This window comes from Nesoenas mayeri (genome assembly GCF_963082525.1).
Source record: "Nesoenas mayeri genome assembly, chromosome: 3".
Lineage (NCBI taxonomy): Eukaryota > Metazoa > Chordata > Aves > Columbiformes > Columbidae > Nesoenas > Nesoenas mayeri.
The window spans coordinates 80,590,006-80,615,585 of record NC_137544.1 but is presented as its reverse complement, the minus strand read 5'-3'; the positions used below and the strand labels follow the sequence as shown (position 1 = coordinate 80,615,585).

General features: G+C 39.2%; 1 protein-coding gene across 1 annotated transcript in view; it reads right to left on the bottom strand.

Moving 5' to 3' along the window:
• Positions 1–15,631: 15,631 nt before the first annotated feature.
• CHRM3 (cholinergic receptor muscarinic 3) overlaps positions 15,632–25,580 on the bottom strand; it is a gene marked incomplete at its 3' end in the record, with an annotated part of 192,636 nt that continues 182,687 nt past the window's right edge. Inside the window, 1 exon segment of the mRNA XM_080342702.1 lies at positions 15,632–17,453. Coding sequence (XP_080198828.1) covers positions 15,632–17,453 — 1,822 coding nt within the window.

Sequence of the window (25,580 nt, the reverse complement as noted above, 5' to 3'; positions counted from 1 at the left end):
CCACTGCTCATTTTCTACAGGGACCAGTGTTGTGGTCAGAGCTGCATACAAAGGTTTTGCCTGCATAGGTTAGATTTGTGCCTAGAGGCTCCTGCCCTACCCTGTGTATGTCAAAAGGAAAAGATATTTGGCAAAGAACTTCACAGTTTTCACAGCCAGGCAGGCAGGCAGGCAGGCACACACACACACACACACAATACTGTTTCCATGCTGTCTGTAGCCTTTTATTGTTACAGACAGGAGAGGCAAGAGGCAAATATTTCCTCATTTATAAAATCTGTTGATAACATAATTAATAAATCCAAGGCAGTCTTGCATCTGTTCTCATACTCTGTTAAAATAATCCGAAACCAAGACACATTGATTCTGTGCAAGATCGCTCCTGGTTTGTTTTACATGGAACCATGTAAAGCTTTGAGGTAATTGTCTTCCAGACTGGCTACAACGGGGATGATAAATCCTTCAAACTGCAAAAGGCACCTAAAGTAAAGCTGAGTTTTATTATTTTCTTTCATGGAAATAAGCATGTTTTAATTTAAGCCATGTAAAAGTCTGCCAAATAGCCATATTTCATAACTACAAAAAGATACTTATCTGCCATATTTCAGATCCACAGGTCTGTGTATGTAAGCGATCGGGCAAATCCTTACCGTAGTAACTGCAAGAAAGTGGGTGGAAGTTTGAGAAACAGACTAATACACCCTGAAGTTTTGTTTGAGCAGCCCTGGGAGCTGCATTACTATTTATTTCATCTCAACTGAATGGAAGAAACACAAAAATTGCTGGGAAACATTTTCAGTAAGCCAATAGTTTCCCATGCTGCCTCACTGACTTACTGCTTCACAGCAGAATAAACGGTTTCAGAGGACTTACAAACAACTCACTGAAATCCACATCTAGTTGTATTAAGTAGCACACCCAAAAAGCTGTGAAGGGTGGTATCAGTTGGCTGACAGAAATGCTGAAAAATGCAGCATATGGATGGTTGTACAATGAAGCAGAAGTAAATTTCCATTTTGAAAGCCTCATTGGGAAACAGCTTGCTGGCTGGAGAAAAAGGGTTGTGCTTTTACATTTCTTCTTGTATCAGGCAGACGTATTTAGCTGCCAAAGTGGCAGACACTATTCTGGTTACAAGTCATAGGGATAGCTTATTGTTTTATTTAATAAAGCAGCCTGAATTATATTTATAAAGACTGCAGCACAGAGCCATTTGCATTAAGGAAAAGGCTGAGGGTTTTCAGAGAATTAGGAATAAATAGCTTTTAAGAAACTACATTAGAGCTTGTGAATTGGACTGTGCTGTTTGGACGTATCTGCACCAGGAATTTGCTTTAGTCCCAATCCAGAGCTACTTTAAAATTGCTTAAAAGCATCTTTAAAACCTTAATCCAGGATTTTAATCTATAGCCATCACTGTCTTAGCCTCACCTGAAGTTCAAATACAGCACCAATAACTCAAGAGCTTTCAAACCCTAGGATCTTCACTGCTGGCATCCCAATAACGAAGCCTTGGTTAAGACTGCGCTACACACTTGGGCCAAGCAAACCTTCCAGCCCAGTTCAGCCACACAAGCCCCTGTGAGAGGGTCCCAGGCTCAGCAGAAACAGCAACCAGCAGCAGCATCTACCTCCCAGCTGCATCAGTCCCCACTTTCCCTTCCACCCCCCTTTTCTTTTCTTTCTTACATTGCTAATAGGTTGGTTTATATCAGCTGAGAAGGCATTCCTAATCTGAATGGAGAGTGACTCCTTTCAGGTGGCCAGCAGTAATTGGTGGTGTGTGTCCTCTCCCTCCCAAGCCTGGCACAAGCTGTTGGCCAGTGTTGATCAGCCAGCTGGGCCAGGAGAAGCAGCAGCCTCAGCCCTCGCTACATGCAGTTGTGCTCCAGCTGCTTGAGTTACTCTGTGGTCTGCACTTTATTCCTGGAAGGATGATGGTGACAATAAGAGTATTCCATCCTGGAATAAAAGGAAGTAAGAAATGTAGATGGGTGAAGTTGCAAGAGATCAAAAAGAAAGGCAGGTAACAAAGGAGATACAGCAAGAAAACAGTCCACCCGTGTAGCAACTACAAAGTAAACAAACCCACTTGACAACATAATTTTGCTTTCCTTTTATATTATGTGTGGTCAATGTCCAGGGTCTTCTCTTTGTTTTTTAGTATTTTGTGTATTTTTTCTACTACTTTACTGCAGAGAATCATCGTATAAAGCAAAAATTATTGTCTCTAGCTTCCTTTACTATCAATGTTATCTTTACATGTATGTTCCTCAGATCAGTAAGGAGGAAAATAAATTTAATCACTAGTAGGAACTCTTCCAGTTATGCCCATTGCTCACATGTCTCCTGCATTACAGTACCTGTACATGTGACATTCAGAAGTCTGTAGGTAATTGCATTTCATACCAACAGGTGCTCCTTGAGTATGGAAAATACATTTGCCCTCTGTGACACACCCAGCCTTTGGGCTGGGCCAAGGGAAAAGCTGGACATGTGAAAGCGCTCCACACACTGGGAATTTGCTGTCATGCACAAGCGGTGGGAAGTACTTCAGCCCCCAATGGTTTCTGCTTGTGGAGGCAGCTTTTAAAGCATTTCCTGAAAGACAGAGGTAAATTGGAAAAGAGATTTTTTATTGAATAAAATCTCAACATCAGCACTGATTTTCTAAGGTACTCTGTAACTTCTACTCACGCTCATTTTCATAAAAGGTCTGAATGCCTAGCACTTTACAGAGCCTTGTAGCATCATGTGGAAACTTTTCAATTAAAAAGTAAAACCAAAACTTGTAGGAAAAGAGAAGGAGTTTTGACTTTTTGTTCCCAATCACTTTCTGACATCCACTTGGGCTGAGGCACTGAAGGGTAATCTCTTCCTAGGGCTTCTGCCCAATGTATCCCCAAATTCTTGTAGCTGCACAGGCAAGAATAGCCAATGTATTGACTGAGCACTGGAAGACACATAGTTAAAAACACAGTATTCTATCTGTTCTAGTAAGGAACAGAATTAAAAGTATTAAAATAGAATAAAAAATATATATATATATACTAGCTATAAATGACAGCTGTGACAAGAAAATGAGAACAACTTTCATGTTTTTATTGCTGCCTTAGAAGCAATTGATAAACAGTACACTTCATATATAAATGAGCATGTGTCAATATATGACAACAAAAATAAATTACAGTGACATAGTATTTAACTTTACAAGGTTGTACAAAATTTCCAAATATGAATAGATTTCAACTTAAAAATTTGAAATAAGTTAAAACTTCAACTATTCTGAAGACTTGAAAAATATACATACAATTTCACTCAATCACATAATTTACAGTATGATTTTTTTTAAGCTGTTTTGTCTTATACACCCATATATTTTTGACTGTATTAGTGGAATATATCCTGCTATATGCAGCTTTACTGCACTGGGATGGTGAAAGGGGTTCCCTGAGGGCACAGAACAGGCTTTGAGTGTTTATATTTTAAGTAATTTAATTACATTTATTAACTAGAAATATTATACAAAACCAAAGCATTATTTATCTGTCCTATAAAGAGACTGATTTATATGTTCTTGCTATAATTTCCATTGGTGCTAATGAGAATTTTGAAGAAGGCTTAACAGGAGGATTGAGCTAAAATAAGTCTGTCCAGCCAGGATGAATTAGGTCACATTATTTAATGAAATATTTGAAGAATATCTGTTTTGTATTAGATCTCATTATATGCTACATAGCTAGTCATGGCCGTGCACAGAAATATTTGTTCCCAGAACTAGTAAGAAGATGTATTTGATATGGTAATTTAAAGTAATAGGATGCATTATGGATTTGTATTTTTAACATCTCAATTATATACAATTATTTTATTAAATTTTATGAAGATTGAAAGTACTGGACAAATGCACTTGTCTGTGGGCGTGTGATAATTGAGAATGCCGAGGGCGTAATTCAAGCTGTAAAGTAAGGTAAGGTAAAGGAGATACTGCAGCTGGATTGCGCCCGATACCTAAGATAACATAGTTAATCCAAAGCCGATGCAAACATACTCTGTACGCCACCAAAAGGGCAAAAGTTTGCTCATTCAGAAACCATTGGTGAGGAAACAGATCAAGGAAAAGATTTGAACAAACTTGCACATGTGAGAAAAATGCTCAATTGTCAAAAATACAGGAAGACACTTCTACAGCCCAAGTTGAGTCTTAAACTGTCTGCAATGAATTCAGAAAGAAAAGAAAAAGAAATCTAAGATGTTTATTTGTGTGACTGAGTGTTCTCTTCTCTGAATATGCTAAAATATCTATTAGAATGTTGCCCTGATAACCTGCAATCTTGCCCCTGAAGAAATGACATATGTTTGAGGTTTAACCCCAGCTTGCAACTTGGACGATGGTATCTGCTCACTCATCCTCCTCCCTCCCCAACTGGGATGAGGGAGAGAATCAAAATGGAAGGGAGAAATTCATGGGTTGAGAGACGAGCAGTTTAATAAGACAATAAAAATAATAATTATAAATATATATCTAATGAGTGATCCTCAATGGAATTGCTCTCACCAACTAGTGACTGACGCCCAGCCCTGGTAAAGAGAGCACACTGGTTCCAAATGGCAAATCCCAGTAGGGGAGCAAAAAGCCAAAAGGCAAAAAGGCCAAGGACTAACTGCAAAATGTCAGAGTGGCAAAAGGCTGAATTAACAGAAAAGCCAAACGGAATGGAACTCCAAATGGAATTAACTGAACTCACTAGCTGCAAGAGTCACCTCCAGCTACATATGCAGCATGATGCTAATGGCAGGGAATATTTCATTGACCAAACTTGAGGTCAATCTAGGTACTCTCTCACTACTCTCCCTCACAGCTGCTATGAACACCTGCAGCTGGAAAGATGGAAAAAGTCATTGGTTTCCTTGGCAAGAGCCAAAATATCAATAAGTTCTTTCACATTCTTTTCATACCAACTCCAAAACACAGTCTAGTTACTGGCAAGAAAACATGGACTCTATCCCAGGGAAAAAGCAGTGCTATCACATTATTCTCATACTAAATCCAAACCAAAACACTGTGCTAGCTACTAAAAAGTCTAACTACTGTGAAAAACTTAACTCAATTTCAGCTAAATCAGCGTATATATAAAAATATGTATACATCATTTAAAAGTGAAAGAAAAAAAAGTCATAAATAGGCCAGAGAAAAGCAACTCCTCCTTTCTATTCTTCTCTAATGCTGTTGGGAATAAAGGCCACTGCAGATTACAATTAAGCTGCAAATAATTTTGGAAGCTGCCATTTTTATTGTGTGACTATGTTGTCCTCAGGCAGCAGGAAGGAGGAAGAGAGCTGGAAGGAGATACACGGCCCCTGAGGCTCACTGTGCTTCCTCTGTGTTCTCCCAGAGATTTCCTCTGCACGATTGTGCCCAGTGAAAGGAGGGTACGGGACGTGGGGGTGGAGGTTTGAGATGCAAGAGGGGAGGCCACACAGCGCAGCCCCACAGCACAGTGCAGCAGCCTGGCTGCCTCCTGCCTGGCTGGGAGGAAAATGTGCAATTCCAAAGCACAGTGGGAGTCTTTCCATCAGCTGGAGCTGGGCTTGGATCAGCCCTTAGGAAAGGCTGGCGTTTGCTGCTGCTAAGAGAGCACAGAGCAACTTCACTGAGCAACTGGCTGTGTCATTAAGTGAATTAATAGCAGCCAAAGAATATTGTAGCACACGAATGGAGTGAAAATCTCGTCCTACAAATCTACATCTAAAGAGTCCTCCCAGACTGAGGAGAATTACATTTTCCCCAAAGGAAAGGATCTGCATGATGAAGAGTTTCAAACTATTTCTCTAGATTGTTTACCCCTCTTGCAATGTCTAATCTCAAATTACTTTAATCAAAGCAATTACATTTTTCTTAATTGCTTGCTCTGTGTTCTGCCCCTGCATTGGGTTCAGAGAGGAAAAAAGGACATGGAAATATATCTCAAAAGTTCAAGCAACTCCTATTGGTTATGTAAACCTTACCTCACCAACTGCTTGGCACACAGTGTATTATTGTACAATCAGATATGACTTTTATATCGCATCATTTTTTTTTATCTTAACTAGCAAGCCACTCTATGAACAGCAACTAAAGAAATGAGCTTATCAGCTTATATTAATATAATTGTTATCAGGGGCATACAGGGTAAAAATTCATTTGTAGATTACAATAATATATTTTCAAGGAAAGTTCCACATGGGAAGGTGCCACCTGATTAGGTTTATGTAGAGGGTTATATATACATATATAAAAAAATAAAATTAAAAAAAAAAAAATGTTAAAGCATCTTGGCAGGAGAAAATCTCTTAAGAGCACAATGTTCCACCATGATAGGTCAGTGGGAGCCAACTTTTGACAGCACATTTTGGGCTGATACCCATGCAGTGAAAGGAGAAATGTGAGCTTGTAGGACACCTGACCTGGGCCAACATATTCATTTTTCTATCAACACATGGCCATCCACCTTCTGCCCTCAGGACGGCAGCGCTGGTGGTCACTCCAGAGGGGAGGATGCCTACAAAAGCATTGGCATCTGTATCTGTATGTCGTCTTTTACTCATTTTTATTAACTGAGAAAGTTCCTCTGAAACACTGCTACCAAGAAAAAAAATTGCTCTTCATCATTATCCACTTCTATTCTTCCAATTAAGTTGCTTGTGTTTTGCAAACTGCCATCAGTATTAGGTAGGACTGATTATTCCTGCTGAGAGTTTACCAAGACACAGAATTTAATTAGTCAGCAGAAGAACTGCTATGCAGTAAAGCAGCTGTTAGCAAAAAAAGATGAGCTTGGCCAATGATTTTAAAAATGCTAATATTTTATATAGTATCTGAATGGATGGCTCTGAGTACATCAATAAATACCAGACCGTGAGTGAATGCCCCAGCACTGACTTTTTATGTAGCAGAAGGTGTCAGTCTCTTTTCTACTGCTTCCTAATTACGTCATCAGTTTACACTAAGTTCAGCTCCACTGCTTTTGGCTGGAGAAAATAAGCGTTTGATAGGGAGTAAAACTACAAATTCCTTTTTACGAAAGCCATTTCTGAGCCACATAATTATTGCATGTAGTTTGTCCAAATACTTCAAAGTCAGAAAAAAACAGGCAAATGTCAATTTGTTTAAAATATTCAAGCCTAAAAATATATATATATGAAGACCTTTTCTCTGGAACTTGTTTTGCTCCTCAATCAGAAGAATGGCACAGGAAGCTTTCAAGTCACAGGAACAGAAAAATATATCAGGAAACACATAAATCATATTCATCAGATCCCTGTAATGTTATCTCTATTACTATCACAAAAATACCCGCTATCTCCAAATAGAAGCAGGAAGCTTATGAGTCTTTCTTGTAACAACTTGTCTGGAGCGGTGTGGCCCACACCCTTCCCCCGGCAGGGTGGAAGGGGCAGGAGCTCATTTCCAGTTTTGCACTGGGCAGGAGTCCCGTGACTGTTGGTCAACACCGAGGGAGGAGGAATTGGGGTAAGAGTCAAATGGGTGAGGGGACACCTCCAGAAACCCAGGAAGAATTTGTGAGAAAAAAATCATGTGTCCTTCACTGACCTATTCTAACGTGTACAGCTTACAACTGCAAAACTTCACATTATATTTAGCATTTTCTTAGTTCTTTCAGAAAGCAATGAACAGCAATTCATGGTTTTTTAAGATTTAACTTTTGAATAGGCACTTTTGTGCACTGAGTACACTGATTTTAATGATCCCTCCCTATGCAGCTTGCTTATGAGAGCAGACATGAATCTGTAGTCTGTATTTTTTCTAACGATGGATACTGCGTCAGTCAATATGCAGAAAAAGAAAAGAAAAAAAAAAAGAAAATAAATAGCACATGTGCTTATTAGATTAAGTTTCTCTTGCATTCAGCTGTGTGATAGTTATTCATACTGATAATTCATGTCTCACAGCAGGGAGCAAAATGCATGAGCTCAGGTCTTCTCAGAGAGTACCAATAACTGTGAGGAAATGCACAACTACTTTGGCAGTACTGTTTTGAAAACAAGTCTGAAAGGACCCTCCATCATATTCAGTGAAGCGTGTGGGCAGAGCAGGAGATAAGTTTTAATTCAGATTAGCCTATGGTCAAGAAACCACACTCATTTTGAGTAAAAGAGTGAAATATTTACTCAGAGATACTTCCAGTCTGAACAGCGGAAAGGTTTTGTCCTCATAACAATCAATTGTAAAATAAACATCGTAAATGAAGATATGAGGCAAGCAAATTGAATGTATTTCTGAATCAGAAACATTCACGCCACTGGAGGAAAAAAAAACACTGTAGCTATGTTTGTTTTAACACAATTTTGCAAGTGCTAAAAAATGGCATACTTCTATATTGACGGAAGCAGATATTGAATAGGCAGGCTCAATAGAAGGGGACTGAATCCATATGAAAAGTGAAAACAATGAGTGGAGCAAAGGCCTGAGTGTCAGGAAATGCTATGCAGGTCTGTTTCTTGTGATGTGCCCACATAACAGAGAGTGCAGCACTGTGCAGGATTCAAAGTAAATTGGATTATATCTTTCATCCTCGTGGTGTTATCTGGCCTGTGCCACAACAATACTACTTCTGAAAGTGGACTCATTAAGCACAAATTAATGAAGGTCATTTCCTCAGCCCTTTGACATCTCTAGATGAGGCAGTATTTGAGGAGTGACTACAGTTGCTTTGTTACGCAAAGATTTCAATCCAGAAGAAAAATAAGTCTCAAGAGGACTGGATACTTTGAAGCTACATAAGGAATCAGATTCTTGTCCAGACTTTAATTCCATGACAGCATAAAAGTTTTCAGATATTTTCAGTATTTTAGGTAAATTAACTATGCCCCTATGAATGACTTGAATTTTAATTTCTCTCTGCACAGTAATGTCTTGTGCTTTTCTGATTATTAGCTATGGTCAGGTAATGATTATGAGAGCGTTTCAGGCATTTTTCCATTCCAGACAAAGCACTAAATAACTTTTGTCCTGGAAAGAGTAAAAACGTCCCATCCAATTCCTGGAAAATGCATGTACGTGCACACACATACACCCAGACGAACAAATCCTGCTTTTATATTAATGCCTAGTTACTTAGTCTGAGACTGCTATCATATGGATTTCTTCACACAGGCCTGAGTGGTGTGGTCAGGCTGCTGTGCCAACAGAGTAGCTGATGGTGACACGTGCTTTTGGCTTACAGAGTCATTCATATGCTGAACTTTTTTAGGCACTGTTTGCACATGCTTATTCACCCTTATGCAGGGGGAATGTTCACATCTATAAAAACTTTAAATGTTAAATGTCTTTTTTTTTTTTTTTCCACACTTTCTGCCAAGTTAAATAAGTTGTACAGCTTCAATAGCTTGGAAAAAAAGTTAGCTCTCCTCATCACAGTTGAGCTGAATGGTTTTATCACCATTTTTGGAAGACTTTTCCTCAGTCCAACATCATACATCCCAGTTAAACTCAGTCAAGGTTTTATTGTTAAAAAAAAGAGAAAAGGGTGAATGATCTAGATATACTGTGCATTACACACTTCTACCAGGCAAATGAGGTTTTTAAAGCTTGTGCAATTCCATCTGTGGGGCTGGCAAATGAAAAGTATTATTTCATGCAACAGAAAGGGCAGAGCAAGAGGATGGGATGAGGGAGGGTGATAATTTTTTCCTCTCATTGCTACTGGTAGGGGTGCTGTTCTTGTTCCCTTAAATAATTTGCAGTAGTGGCTTGATTTATTTTGCCTTTATATATTGGTGACACTTGCCTCAAACTGTTTTAATAGTGCCTGGATTCCTGTACTCAGGTTGAGAAACTGAGAGTGATATTCATGTGAATGTAGGAATTTGGGAACCCTATTTCTCTTATGTGAACATAGATAGAATCTACTGTTAGAGAGAGAGGTTTTTATATTCCTATCTGGCAAAGCCAGAATGATTTTGACTAAGCTGATGGAGTTAAACCTAGTGCAGTATTGATGCAATAGATCAATAAGTGAAATCTGATCATGCATTTCTAAATTTTGGGTAATGCCTGAAGAGCCAGCACAATACAGTGAAAAAACACATTCAGAAATTAAGACAATGCATCTGGAAAAATATGCACTGCAGAAAGATATGAACACTTTTTTTGCAGCTAAGCAGAGTAGACTTAAACATAATTCCACTGTCCAGCTACAACTGATGAGGCATCAAAGGCAATGTTTACTATGGCTGACAACTTCAGCATAAGTTTGTATATACATTTGTATACATTGCTCTAGATGTGCGTGCATCTCTCTTTATGTACTTATACAGTACTATGTCATACATATGTTATCCTTCTGAGGTATACATAATGCATAGAGATGTATTGGTACAATATGAATATCAGATGATACATGTTGGAATAAGCCATGAAATAAGTAGCACTTATCTTAATATTTTCTTGTGTTACCTTGTGTTACTCATTTCATTAAACAAGCTGTGTCAGGGCTAACTGAAACTCCCCACAGCCATTTTATTATTTAAATTTAAGCAAAAGAATCTTCAACCACATCCAGGACAGTACCTAGAAATAACAACCTTTCTTAAGAAAAAAGAAAATACAACCTATGTTATATTTTGAATGTATAATGTGGGTGGTGAAAACTAGCCAAAGTCCTGAATGGCACAGTTAATAAGTTTGACAATTAAGACTGTGGAGACCTGTTGGTGACATCAAATACTGTGATGTTCAATCTCAGCCAATTGTGGTGCCACACTGCGTGAAACAGAATAAACATAGTGTATAGTTCCAAACATCTCTATTCATACTCAACTTGTTTCCAACACACACAATTGCCTTAGCTCTCCCCTGTCTGCTTATCTTAAAAAACGAAGCACAAAAATGCCCGGCATTACAAATTAGTGTTTTCCACAATATTGTCTGGTAGCTCCTAAAAGCAGAAACAGAGTAGTGCAGAACCTACAAATGATCTATGCCTGATACAAGGAAGAAAATCCTAATTAAATAAGGTTTTAAATTCCATGAAACCCCAAATTTCATACATGCTTTAGCTAAGCTTCCAAATAGAAGTGTCTGTGTATCATGGGAGTCCAGTGCACAAGACAGAGAAGACAGCCATCGCTATGAACTCCTCAACTCCACCAGACATCCGCATATATTCTTTGGGTTAAAAAGAAGCAATCTACATAATAATCACTTTGACCTGCTCCCAGAAGCAAGTGCAGTGGTATTTTTATGGGTAAATACATGAAAGATAAAATGAATATATAAAATAGAAAATCACAGGAGCTGGAAGCATTTTGTGAAAAGAGATAGTGTGCCTTTAGAAATTTTCAAATGCATTAAAATGCATGATGATTCGTAAACTGGATGAAGTTCAGGCTAGTGGGGACTCATCAGAATGTCCTCAGGGGCAGGTTATCCCCAGATGTCCCAAAGAAGGTCAGGCTTGGTGACCAGCCACCATGTGGTACAGACCATTTCTGCCAATAAGGACCTATATAAATAGTTTGATGGTCTTGGAGACAAGTGAAATGCAGCTTATAAATAGATTAGCATGATACTCCAGGACTACCCCTATTGTATGTATGGTAGCCTGATAATAACTGTGTATTCAAAATTGCTGATGCTGCTGATCAAGAAAAAAAAAAATAAAAAAAAAATTAAAAAATGTCCTTTTGCTTTGATGTTTGCATTCTATAGAGGCAAAGCGAGTGTACTTTGGGACTTGTATTCTCTTATATAATACAAGGTGGATAACAGGCCAAGACGTTTTAGAATATTCTTGCAGAAGAAGTTGGGAAATATAATACTTAAGACAGCAAAATAAAAAAGTGAAGTTGTACATAATTGAGAAAGGTCACTAACTGCCTCAGAACACCTGTGTGGGTATCCTCACAAGACTACCAGATTCCTTTCAGCCATTTATTGTTCAGGATATGTAGCTCCACAGGTTTAGATTCTGGGAACTGCTCAGGCCTTTCCTGTATTTGCTGAGCTTTAGAACAGTGACACACTGATCTGCAGTTTAGATTGTAGGAAATGTGTTATTTTGGTGTAGGATAAAGTGTTTCCTGCATCGTGACACCTGTCCCTGGTTCTTTGGATCAGACATTTCTCGCAGCCTACACTGGAACAGAGGCAATAAACGTCTATCACTATTTTACATCAAGAAGTCCAAGCACATATTATATTTTGTTGTCTTAGGGCCATTCAGAGGCTGACAGTAACTGGGGTGTATTTTACAAAGCTTTCTCCAGACAACCCAATGGCTCCTGTCTGGCTATAGCTTCTGATTTTTGATTCTCTTCATATGAAGTCTAATCTTGTATTATTGCAATTAACGGGGATGATGCCTTGTCTCTGAAAAGGCAGCTTTCCATCTGAGGAGTGTTAATGGGACTGAGCTGTTTGTCTGTTCTCAGAATGATGCTTTCTATCATGTTTCTGACTTAATTTTCCTCAAAATAGATTACATATTACATCATTTGCACTTCTTAAAAGTAGTGCCCTGTCAGATTCTACCTTTCGGTCTTTTATTGTTCTTCTTCTGCAACCTATCTTGTGCGCCTGTGTTCCTAAATAATATATCCATTTGTGCATATAGCGAATTTTGGTTTTGGGTGTGCATGGGTTTAAAGCAAACAGATGATAGACATATAAAATACAAATTAATTTGACCCCCACTGTACTTGTAACACAGCCAAATTCTTACTACTTTATAGTGCATATTCCATTATAAAAATAACTAAACTTATCAATGCTACAATATGTGCATACATACACATTTTATGATGCTTGTAAATAACATTTTAAAGCCTGTTCACACATCAAAAGACAGGTTGTTTATTTCTGTTAAAACAATCCAAGGGTTTAACTCTTCCTTTTATGTAAACAGTGCTGACAGCTGCTTTCAAGGAAGCTTAACTTCATTAAAAATAATAGGTTCCCATTGTAAAATCAATACTAATATACCATAAATCCCCCTGATGAACTCTGGCTTCCTTACATGCTCTCACATTTTGTGTATTAGGGGCACAGCACTACTCTAGATATCAGAAGATAATAATATGGCAATATATATAGATATAGATATATATTTAAATGTTAAAATGATAGTTAGGTCAACTTGAGTAATGAATATATTTCTAATACATGCTTCTTTCTATAAAGAAAGGTCATTATTTTTCTTTGCAACATGGGTGCCTTGTGAGTCTTTGCTTGTATGTGGCTACCAAACTGCTAAACCAATTCTGGGTATCTTTAGGTCAAAATGCACTTCTGACTTAAAGATGAAGCTTTAATTTTTTTTTTTTTTTTTAATGTTTTATACTAAACTGGTACTTGCAGCAGACTTGTAATATCATTTACAAGCTTACTTTTAGGTAGACATTTTAAACAACTCATAGAAAAGAAAGATTTGTATGTCAAGAGTATTTGTTTTAGTGACAAGAAAGCTATGTATACTCTATTCATTTCTCAAGCAGACCTTTATGAATGACTTTAAAAGGACACTACAGCTGAAGACCAAAGAGCAATATTTATCAACATTAAATAAAACATTTGGTGAAGTATGTATAAATATTTCTTCATATGAACATAACACAAAATTAAATAGTTCAGATACACAGACACCATTTAATATATTTCCACTGTTGTCAAAATCATCTGTAAACACCATCTTACACTGAATACAAAAGCAGCTTTTACATCAGTTCTGTGTTCACAACACTGACGCCCCACTGTAAAAGACGATATTTGTTATAATTTATTTTCAGCAAAGTAAGAGTCTAAGCAATAAAAAAAAGGTTTTGGTCAATTCAAAGGAGAATACAAAATTATCTTTCAACATGTAACTAAATCAAATTTAGAACAATAGTTTAAAGTACAATCTTTTCCCCAGGGGATCTCTGACTTTTATAAATCACACTCTGTTTGGTGCAGACCACATCACAAATACCAGGAAATACTGGTCATGTCTAAGCTATAAATATTAAAGCCCTTTTAAAATTTTCTTTATCAAAAATTGCCAGGTTACAAATTGGCAATATCCACGTTTTTCGCATACCGAAGAACCTGGCATTAAATGGATTTAGGTGCACTTCTCCTGATGACTTTTAAAACAGATTCTGGAAAAGAAACACTGTTTAGTGAGCGTCCTTCATGTACAAAAATAAAGCATTTCTTTTACACAAATCTTTTACATCTGAAGATCACCAGGGCAGATAGAGAAACAGGCGGGGCTCCACCAAGTTTAGACAGATTACAACTGGAACTTTCTTTCCCTGGAAGCCGTACAGACAGTGTGCATCACAACTGAGGTGGCTCTCAGAAGGCTGGCGCATCCACACGGTGCCACTCAGGACAAGGTGTCGCAGTGTCCATGTGTGGCCCTAGAGCAGCAGAGCCACCCAGCACGATACGGGGCTCCCGCCCATGGCTGCGCCCACCTGATCCTGAGAACTCCCTTTGAGCATCAGCGACGTGCAGCCCAGATGTGGGATCTCACCATCCTACACCCTGCAAATGTGAATTCATACTTCACCTTGTATGTAGCCTTCAATTCCTTTCACCTTCAGATCTTTTAAAGAGGTGTCATCACTTTGAGGAGAGATACTGTGCTGAAGATTAAGGTTTTACTGGGCATGCGCCCCGTTATAAAATGCTGTAGACTGTTAGGCTCACAGGCTATGCTTTGGTTGTCTCCATTTGAAATGTGAACACCACGTTTTGGTTTCAAAGATAAATTTGAATTTCAGGTGGCAACTAATGAGATATATTTATAATAAGATTCTCTGATTTTTTTTCTTTTTTTAAAATTTCATTCACAAGTAATAATGATTGGGAGCCCTGTAAAACCTAGAGTAATAGATCACCTCTTTCCTGGGATGTGTGGATTTTAGAGGTGTGAATGTATGTTACACATACATACACACTCACACACACATATATATAACATGAGCTGCACACATAGTCGATAATCAGGAATCAGGGGTACAATTAACAATACACCAGAAGAGAAGTAGACAGGAAGCTCTACCTGGACAACAGATGCAATTTTGCAACCTATACAGTGTCTCAAATAATTTCCTAATCCTGTTTCGCCAGTTTGCTACGTCTGTACGTGACTTGAATCGAAAGTTGTTGGATTCCTTGGAAACAGAAGAGTTGGGCTAGCTAGATGTGCTTACCTGAGATCCCAGAGCTGATTATAATCAAAGAGCTGGGCAGATCAGTAATGGGTTTATAATTGCTATACAGCTTCTTGAAAATGTGTAGGAAAACTTTATTAAGTCTTTTATTCCTTGGTAAAAATGTTGAAGTTTGATAGTTTTTGCTGAATGCAGACTTGAGTTTTATATTAAACTGGATTTATTAAAAGGATACATAAGCCTGGCAGCTGCTTTCACGTCTTGACATTTACATGTTTGAATCAGCACCCTGGAACCACCCTCCCACCCCAACCCATCCTATCCCTTCCTGGCCCTTCCCATCCCATCTCATCGTGTCTCATTCCATCCTGTCATCTCCCATCCCATCCCATCCCATCCCATCCCATCCCATCCCATCCCATCCCATCCCCACTTTGTTATTTACTTTGACTGTTTAAAAAATACTATTCTATGAAGCCTCCCTAGGGATCCGCTTATGAAAAACGACAGATTGCCTTTGCTGATACTGCTGTTTGCGTCGTTTTCGTTTGTCACACTGGCACAACAGTAGCATCTTGAAAGTGTTTCTGAATGTTTTGTTACACAGTGCGTAGCACACGGGGTTCACTGTGCTATTGATGTAGCAAAGCCAGTACCCCAGGTTCCAGACAGTTTTGGGGATACAACTGCAAAAGGTGTTCACCAGAACCATTATGTTATATGGGGTCCAGGTAATGATGAAGGCAAGCAAAATGGCACTGAGTGTCTGTGCCGCTTTCTTTTCTTTGATTAGTGACATTCGTTTTCGCTTTGTGATCTGACTTCTGGTCTTCACGGCAAACTTTTTTGCCAGGGTTGCTTCCTTGAAGGACAAGGGCAGGGCTGCAGATGTCTTGGTCACTGATGAGATGCCATCAGAAGCTGTGGTTGTCTCTGCTGACCCCGGCTGAATTGGAAGCTTAGAAAAACTCTTTTGGAAATTTCCACCATCTGGAACACTTTTGGGAGGGTGCAGTTTTTTAGGTTTCTTTTCCTTCAATTCTGTATCGGATTTCTGCAGTTCATCCCCTGACTCCTGCAAATCTTCTGAGGAGGGTAGTTTTGTGGAATTGAGGATGGCGCTGTGACCAGGAAGCTTCAGCACGATTGAATAGATGGCTCTGGTCTCTGCAGCGATGTCTTCTTCATCAGAGGAAGCTGAATTTTCAAGGGAGGCAGCAGCGTCGTTGTTGTTCCAGCTGTCACTGCTGCTGTGCTCTTGGTCCCCCTGGTCTGTGTTGGGTTCCCAGCTCTTCATTGTGAGCCAGAAGTGGCAGCGTCTGTATTTCCTTCGGGTGGAGCGTTTCATGCTCTGTCGTTGCAGTTCATAGCTGCTGCAGCTCCGGGAGCTGCCTGTCTGGTGTACGAAATGTGCTGCCTCTGCTTCGCTGCCCGAAGCTTGTAGCCCTGCTAACTCTTTGGTGCGTTTCTCGGTCTCCTTGTAGATCCTCCAATACAAAATACTCATAATGGTAACTGGCAAGTAAAAGGCAGCTATGGCAGTGCCAAAAGTGATGATAGGTTCACTTAGAAACTGGATATAACATTCATCAGGAGGCACAGTCCTCTCCCCAACAAAATACTGCCAGAACAAGATGGCAGGGGCCCAAAGAACAAAAGAGATGATCCATGCTAAACCAATCATCACCCCAGCTCTTTTGGTTGTTCGTTTGGCTCTGTACGTAAGCGGCCTAGTGATGGAAAAATACCTGTCAAAACTTATGACAAGGAGATTCATGACAGAGGCATTACTGGCAACATAGTCAATGGAGAGCCAAAGGTCACAGGCCAAGTTTCCCAAAGCCCAGTGGTCCATGATGATGTACGTAGTGTAAAGATTCATGGAAATAACACCGATGATCAAATCTGCACAAGCAAGACTCAACAAGAAGTAGTTGTTGACCGTTTTCAGTTGTTTGTTAACCTTAAATGCAACAATCACCAGGATGTTTCCTATGATGGTGACCAGTGCAAGGATACCAGTGAGGAAAGCAATCAAAACAACTTGCCAGACAGTGTGTCCACCCAGAGGGTCTTTGCTCGTGGCATTTAGGGACATGTTTGTTGGTTCCACAGTGGAGAAGGTAAAACTCTCTGTGGTCTGAGGGAAATCATAGCTGCCAATGAGCAATGCTGCTTCATCAAGTAGTCTCAGTCCGTGTGAATCTCTCTTCCAGAAGGAGCTCACATTTGAAAACAGGGGCGAGGATGAACTGTTATTTTGCATGATCATTGTGACTCTCTGACATAGTCTGCAGTAGGGAAAAAACAAAAAAACAAATGAACAGGTGAAGACAGTAAATAATCATCTGCATGTTCATACGCTTTACCACTTTGAAATATGTCTTTAAAACCCAAGCTGCCTGTGACATGTTTCAAGTCAAATCTGTGTGTGGTAATACTCACTTTAGAGGTGTGATTAATCTGAGCTCTTTGTAGTATTCATATAGTGTTTCCTTAAAAACATTCAGTCACAGAAGAACCAAAATCCCAGAAGAACTTGAACCTGAAGTAGTATTAAAACGCTCCCTAAGTCTAACTTAATTAAAACACTCTCTGGTGGATCTATCCTTAAGTCAACATCTCAACAGCCCACTATTCTGGAGCCTGCAAAACTAAATGCCAGACACATGCAGCCATAAATCCTCCAAGTGAGAATCAATGGTGGTCCCCAGTGCTGTCCTGGCACTAGCAAAACAGCCTCAGCCTCTCCTCCCTCCAGCTGCAGGTAATGGCAAAAAAAAAAAAATATTACAGTATCACAGTATGTTTGGGATTGGAAGGGACCTCAGAAGACCATCTAGTCCAATCCTCCTGCCAGAGCAGGAATGCCTAGATGAGGTCACACAGGAACATGTCCAGGTGGGTTTTGAATGTCTCCAGAGAAGGAGACTCCACAACCTCCCTGGGCAGCCTGTTCCAGTGCTCTGTCACCCTCACTGAGAAGAAGTTTCTTCTCAAATTTAAGTGGAACCTCTTGTGTTCCAGCTTGATCCCATTACCCCTTGTCCTATCATTGTTTGCCACTGAGAAGAGCCTGGCTCCATCCTCATGGCACTACTTATAGACATTAATAAGATCCCCCCTTAGTCTCCTCTTCTCCTAAAGAGACCCAGCTCCCTCGGCCTTTCTTCATAAGGGAGATGCTCCACTCCCTTAATCATCTTTGTTGCCCTACGCTGGACCCTCTCCAGCAGTTCCCTGTCCTTCTTGAACTGAGGGGCCCAGAATTGGACACAATACTCCAGACGGGGTCTCACCAGGGTGGAGTAGAGGGGAAGGAGAACCTCTCTTGACCTACTAACCACCCCCTTTCTAATACACCCCAGGATGCCATTGGCCTTCCTGGCCACAAGGGCACAGTGCTGGCTCATGGTCATCCTGCTGTCCACCAGGACCCCCAGGTCCCTTTCCCCTACACTGCTCTCTAATAGATCATTCCCCAACCTATACTGGAACCTGGGGTTGTTCCCGCCCAGATGCAGGACTCTACACTTCCCCTTGTTAAATTTCATCAGGTTCTTCCCCACCCAACTCTGCAGCCTGTCCAGGTCCTGCTGGATGGCAGCACAGACTTCTGCCGTGTCAGCCACTCCTCCCAGCTTAGTGTCATCAGCAAACTTGCTGATAGTACACTCTATTCCCTTGTCTAAATCGTTAATGAATATATTGCACAATATTGGCCCCAGTACTGACCCCTGAGGCACTCCACTACATACTGGCCTCCAACTAGACTCTGCACCCTTGACTACCACTCTCTGGCTTCTCTCCTTAAGCCAGTTTGCAATCCACCTCACTACTCTATTGTCCAGACCACACCTCCTCAACTTAGCTGTGAGGATGCTATGGGAGACTGTGTCAAACGCTTTGCTGAAGTCAAGGTAGACCACATCCACTGCTCTGCCATCATCCATCCACCTTGTTACATTCTCAGAAAAGGCTATGAGGTTGGTCAAGCATGACTTACCCTTAGTAAAGCCGTGCTGACTGTCCCTAATAACCCCTCTTATCCTTGATATGCCTTGAGGTGGCACCAAGGACAAGCCGTTCCATTACTATTGTTCTGCCTTTCTTTAAACTGTAGAGACACAAGCCAGCATCGTCAAGCTCCTCTAACCTGTGAGGCTGCAGAGATGTTTTCATCTACATTTCAGCTGATAAGTGTACTACAAATTCACATTAGCACTTTTTTGCACATGCCACTATTCATTTTTCATGCACATTTTTATACTTGGACTAAGGATCTTGCACATCTAATGACTTCAAAATGTCTTTGGGGTAACACACGTTAAAATTTCCTTGGAAAATATGGTCTCTAGAGTCAGGAAAAAAATGTTTGGCAGATGTATGTCAAAGCAACCACTAGACACTTTAGGAAAAGAGAGAAAAAGGATAATTAAGCCTTAATCCTTTTCCTCAGGCACTTATGCAGAATGAAGACATGCCCAGAATAGAAATGTGCATTTCCTTTTTTTTCATTAATTTCTGTGGCCAACTGACAGAGTCATTGTACTAAATCAATCATATCATCAAGAAGCAAGAATTCAGATGAAAAAAAATCCATCACTGATCATAAATATTGAACAAAACATGCTGTCAAAGGGAAATGTTTGTTTGTTTTCTAACTGTGAATCCTTCCAGAGTCAGTATGTTACAGCATGAGATAATAATGAGTATTATGATGCGCTAGTGTTAACAAAATACTTAACCAAAAGAGAAGGTTTTGGTTTTGGTTCTTTAATTAATTTCTAAATTTTGTTTTCCTTTGAACTGCATTTGGTTTTGTTAGCAAGCCACAAGACACTATGTGATTTTAAATGGTGCACTTTCTTTGACATGCAGTAAAAAGACCAAGAATTCGTTCTCTTAGCTCATGCACAACAACTAACACAAGCCCCTCCATATTTTGATATCTAGCATAAATGAAACATTTTCTCTTTATTAATAGGAAGACAAAGTTACAATGATGCTGCCTTATCCTAATCTAATTCAATCCACTTTCAATGCATTCCTCATTATATCACACAGGACGTGAACATAATAATAACAAATAAATATTGCTCTGGGAAATCACACAGTTAAATTTAACTATTTTCCTGATAGAAAGGTTGGAAATTTGCAGCAATTAAAACAATTCCTAAAAAGAAAAAAGGTAAGAATTTTATAAACTGTAAACCAACATTAATAACCTTCATTTTCTTAAAATCAAAGGAGGTTGAAACTAAAATTAAAAAAAAAACTTTATAAAAAAAAATTACATTCCAAGTTTTCTTTTCTTTGAAAAGTTCATATGAAAGAAATGTACAGTTTTGCATGAAATTTTAGGCAAAAGGACATTCTGAAAATTTGTCAAGCTCCTTTAAAATGTTCAATATTTTTTACCATTTTAATTGTCCCTATCTCCAAAAAACTAAATGGACTTTTCTGACACAATTTCACCATGTCCTCACTATCTATTAGAGAAGCTGTGGGACACATCATATTTGGGCTTTTTCTTCCTCAAGACATACTACTTCTGACTGTGGCCCTGGTGTAGTTCAGGCCACCAAGCACACAGCAACATGTCCTCATGCACCCCTATCATACCGTTTCAAAGAAGCTGCAGAAGTCAAATCTGCCCTGTATGAGAAGGACAGACTCACCACACCTGTGCTAATGACATGAAAATCTGCAGAAAGTCTTGTGCAAAAAGGCAGGCAGAAGTGTGGATGAGAAGCATGCTTTCGCTTTCATTTACAGCCCCCCAGGCACACTCATACCAGTTCATTTCTTTACCTTGACCAAAGACAAAATTAATTTTCATGTCTATAAAAATGGAGGTCCCACATAATCAAAAATTACAAATGAAGACCCGTGCAAACCCAACGTACAATAACGTTCTCCTTTGAAGAAGACAGTGAAACAATATTCAAGTTTGGCTTGCCCCTTCCAATAGACAGGTGAAACAAAACCACAGATCACGTGTGAGCAACCACTTAAGCACATGTTGACAATGTTCTAGCCATTTGTCTATGGGCCAGGTGGTTAGTCACTGTGGGGAAAAAATCTTTGACTCAAACAGGATTCCTGGAAAACATCCTTCTTGCAATGTTGTATTTAGGAAGCAGGCATCTTTTCCGGAGCTGTCAGATTGGATGAAGTCAAAACCATAATAGTATGAGAGAGATCTGAAATAATGATATTTGCTAAATATATGCCAGAAATGATTAATGTTAGAGGGTGCAGACCCTCCTTCACTGACATTAGGGACAGGGAGCAGAGGATGAAAGCCAGAAAGCATCCCCTTCACATACATACACTTGTAAAAACTCTACCAGGTAACAGCCAACATATTCAAGTATTGATTGATAAGTCTGACAGGTAAGTGTAGATGGTGATGATATCATAATGCTGCTTTTTCATGGGAAAAAAAAAAAAAAAAAAAGACCAGCTGGTGTCTTCTAATACACAAGAAAGGACCAGGGAGAAGATACTGATAAAGGAAATTAAACTTTCATTACACTGCATAGAACAAAAACCCCTATCCCTTTGAAGTGATGGTAGAAATAACAGTATTACTAAGAAATAAAAATAGTTGACAACTTGGTAGTAATTCCCATTTTCATTCCGTAACACAACCATAAATTAATAGAAGTATTAATCTTGGAAGTCCAAAACTTGACAACATAAAATATATAAATAATCTTGAGAAACTAATGTGTAAATGCTGCACCATCACTAAATCCATAAAAAGATTGTGAATTCTGTTTAATTGTAGACTTTGAAATGGAGTTTCCATGTAAAATATCCAATAAAGCCTTTCAGAATTGCTGTGCTTCAAAAGACTCCTCATGAGGAAGACTGCGAAAACCAGACTTCAGCTGCAGTCTTTCAGATGCTGAGCAAGTGCTGGAACCAAATCTTTATTTCTCAGGTCAATTCTCCCACCCCTGAACTACAAAGCAATTTCTCTAAGCCACTGTTTCAATGAAAACCTGCACAGTCCTTAGCAGTCCAGGAACTGAGGAAGAGCAGAGACTGAGAGCAACCCACCGACAACTCCCTGCTGCCCAGTGCAATCCTGCAAGCCGGAACTCAGCTTTTTAAACCCCTCAGGCATTAAAGGGAGCCCTCAACTCGCATTGACTGGATTATTTGATTAAACGGAAGTGCTAGCAAGATGATGAGTACAGTCCTTTGTTATTCTGGTTCTTTTACAAGCTTATGTAATTGAACTATTTAATTAAATAAAAAACGTATTACCCATATGTTCATTCACATAGCAACATCACTACCACCACTGCAACATAACAGCTCAGTGCAACTGGATTTTCTTCTCTTTTAGGAAGCCAAAGCAAGCTAAGTTATCCATCATCTTCCAAAACTGCCATGCATTTTCTGCTTTCTCTGTAAGAAGTGCTACAGGGAGAGTGTCCTGGGTCCAAGGAAAGGACGGCATGCCCTGCGGTGCAGCCCGCCAGCACTGCCCAGCAAGCCAAGCTCAAAGACAGAATGATGTGCGACCAAGTGGGAAAGCAGCCACAAACATTCTGGTAAAACAAACAGTGCAGCACAGCCTGAGTGAGGCAAACAAACCGAACTGTGAAATGATTACAGGTTTATATACCAGGATATGAGTTTACAAATCATTGGTATAATACACTACATTACAATTTCAAGTCAGGGAGCAACAAAGGAAACTATTTTTAGCCTAAGAATATATAATTATTTACCTAAGAGTAGTGCTATGCTAGTCACTGTGGTGGTGTGGTTTTCTGTTTTGTTTTGTTTTGTTTGGTGTTTTTTTGTTTGTTTGTTTGTTTTTGGTTTTTGTTGTTGTTGTTGTTGTTGTTGTTCATGTTTCTGCTTTCTAATAAGAGCTTATGAAAGGTACCAGGTCAGAGAACACCAGAGGCAATGTACACTTCCCATCATTGTTGAGGAAAAGTGCAGGTACAGAACAGGCACTGGCTGTGCAAACTTCCATACACAACCTTCCCAGCGCACCTCTGTCCCCTGCCCTGCTGGAGGGACTGAGATACTCGATATCCCACTAAGACCTATTAAAGGAATGAAGAAAGCAATTACAGAACTGATGACTAATTTCAATAAATGGATATAGCACAGATTTAAAAGCCTGAATTTTTTGAAAAGCCTAATTCATTGCACATTGCCGTAAATAGAAAGTAAAACAGAACTGAGTAGGAACAGTACTGTCATGCATTTCTCTGTGCTTATTTAAGGTTTCATTGGTTGCGTGAGTACTTCACATTTCAGCTTACCATATTTATTCTCTTCCTTAACCCTTCCTATTCACATACACACAATCCCCATGTTTGCGGAGGTCTGTTTTCTTGCTGTCTTTAAAGGGTTCTAAGATGTGTTTTCTGGGAACTCTATGGGCTTGGCTGCATGTGAGTTTAACACTGGCAAGCCTTTACGACTGAATAACCTCACATCTCATCTGTTTGCACAGAGAAGAAAATTGCATACCTCATTTTTCTGCTGTCCTCTGCACTGCTACTGTGTACACATTAGCCCAAACAGCAAAGAACTCCATGCAGTGAATTATAAGCTTGTTTTCTAACATAAGAAGCCAAGCCTGTACCTGCAGTTACCTAAACTGGCACATAAACTTTGTTCCAAAAGTAACAGTTGGTAAAATAAAAATGTATATGACTTTTAAACTTTTCCTGAAATTATGCCCAAGATTACACATACCTATTTCTCAAATCAGAGTGTCTTTTCAAAATACAATAATAAATTTTAAAAATTTGAAATGAAAAAAATTGAGATGCAAGTATTAACAGTAGCATTCACGGGTTTACATTTACTGTATAGCAGCTCACATCACTCACAGCTTGTGTTGCACAAGACACAGGATTCCTTATGAATGTGTATATGATAACAGGAAGCACAGTGTAATCAGTAGTGAACAGGACCTCAGATTTACCACGACTTACCTATACTGATGATTAAATATACTAAAATCATTATAGATTTGCATCTTTGTAGAATGAGAATACAGAGCCATAGAAATTGACTCCATTATAAAATATCCTGACCAATGTCTTACACATTCACAGTAGATAAAAATAAGTGATATACTCTTATACTTCTGTGTTTATGTACACATACAAATACATACATATAAATATGTCACATATCAAATGTGACAGATGTGTATATTTATCTGCATATGACAGTATATGTATATATTTGCAGATATATATACACATGTGTTTATACATATGGATAGGTGTATACATATATACACACACACATATCTGCACATATATATATACATATGCTTTGGTCACATTATTCCAAATATTGTTGTAAGGAAAGACTGTATCTTTCACTACTTAGCTATCAACTTGATATAGATTAAGCTCTGTCAAACATAACCCACAAAGACTTCAACTAAAGCTCTTCCATTTTCTGTACCTAAAGATGTTTTGCTTATGCTTATAAAATTATTGAGATTTAATGTCAGCGCTTTAAAATCACTTTTGTCATTAATGAATTAGATTTGCTTATTATTTGCTTACTGTGTTGCTGCTGTTGATGTGTGAGATCAAGCACGAGTAAACTAGGAACTAATTTCTTTAATCATATGTGTTGTTTTCATTACTTTGGAGAGATTTTAGCGCATCTGACGCACAGCACCAAGCTACCTGATCCGTCTGCCTTGCTGCCCTGCAGTCAGCAGAAGGGAACATCCCCCTGGGGAGGAGAGGTGGGGGTTGTGACCCCAAGTGTTCCTGCTGGGATGCGTAAAGGATGCCATTCTGGGAGCACCTGCGACTACCCACCTAACACAGCCAGGAAATTCGGTATCTAAAGCTGGGCCATGGGAAGATCCTCTGCTATGCCTTAATTTGCCAGTTAGCTTTTGACAAGCATCTAGCATCTTCTTCCCTTGGACTGAAAGCTTACATTTGTACCACCTGGCTGCACCTGCAGCATTCACTGCAGGCCTTGCTTGCTTATACTATATTTGCTTTTACAATATTTTCTCTTCCAAACACCTTACTTTGTGTAGTATGAACCCTTCACCAAGGGTTTTTATATTGTGATAGAAATGTAACTTTGAATACTAATGTGTTCAAATGGCCAGTGATTTCAGTGGAAACATCTGCTTATTTAAACAGCTGCAAAAGAATGAATACTGTGTTACCCCTAAGACAAGAAGAGAAATGAAAATATCGTCTGCCATATCAAAAATCCAGATGTGTATTTCTGATTCCTTGGACTTAAACTTCCATATAAGATCGAATTTTTACATGAACTGTGTCTATAATTTTCAAATGCTTAAAAGCCAGAGAAAATCAGGTCTTGCTTAATTAAGATTACAGTAAATACTGACTATCAGCTCAAAGAGTTAAATCTACGAGGCG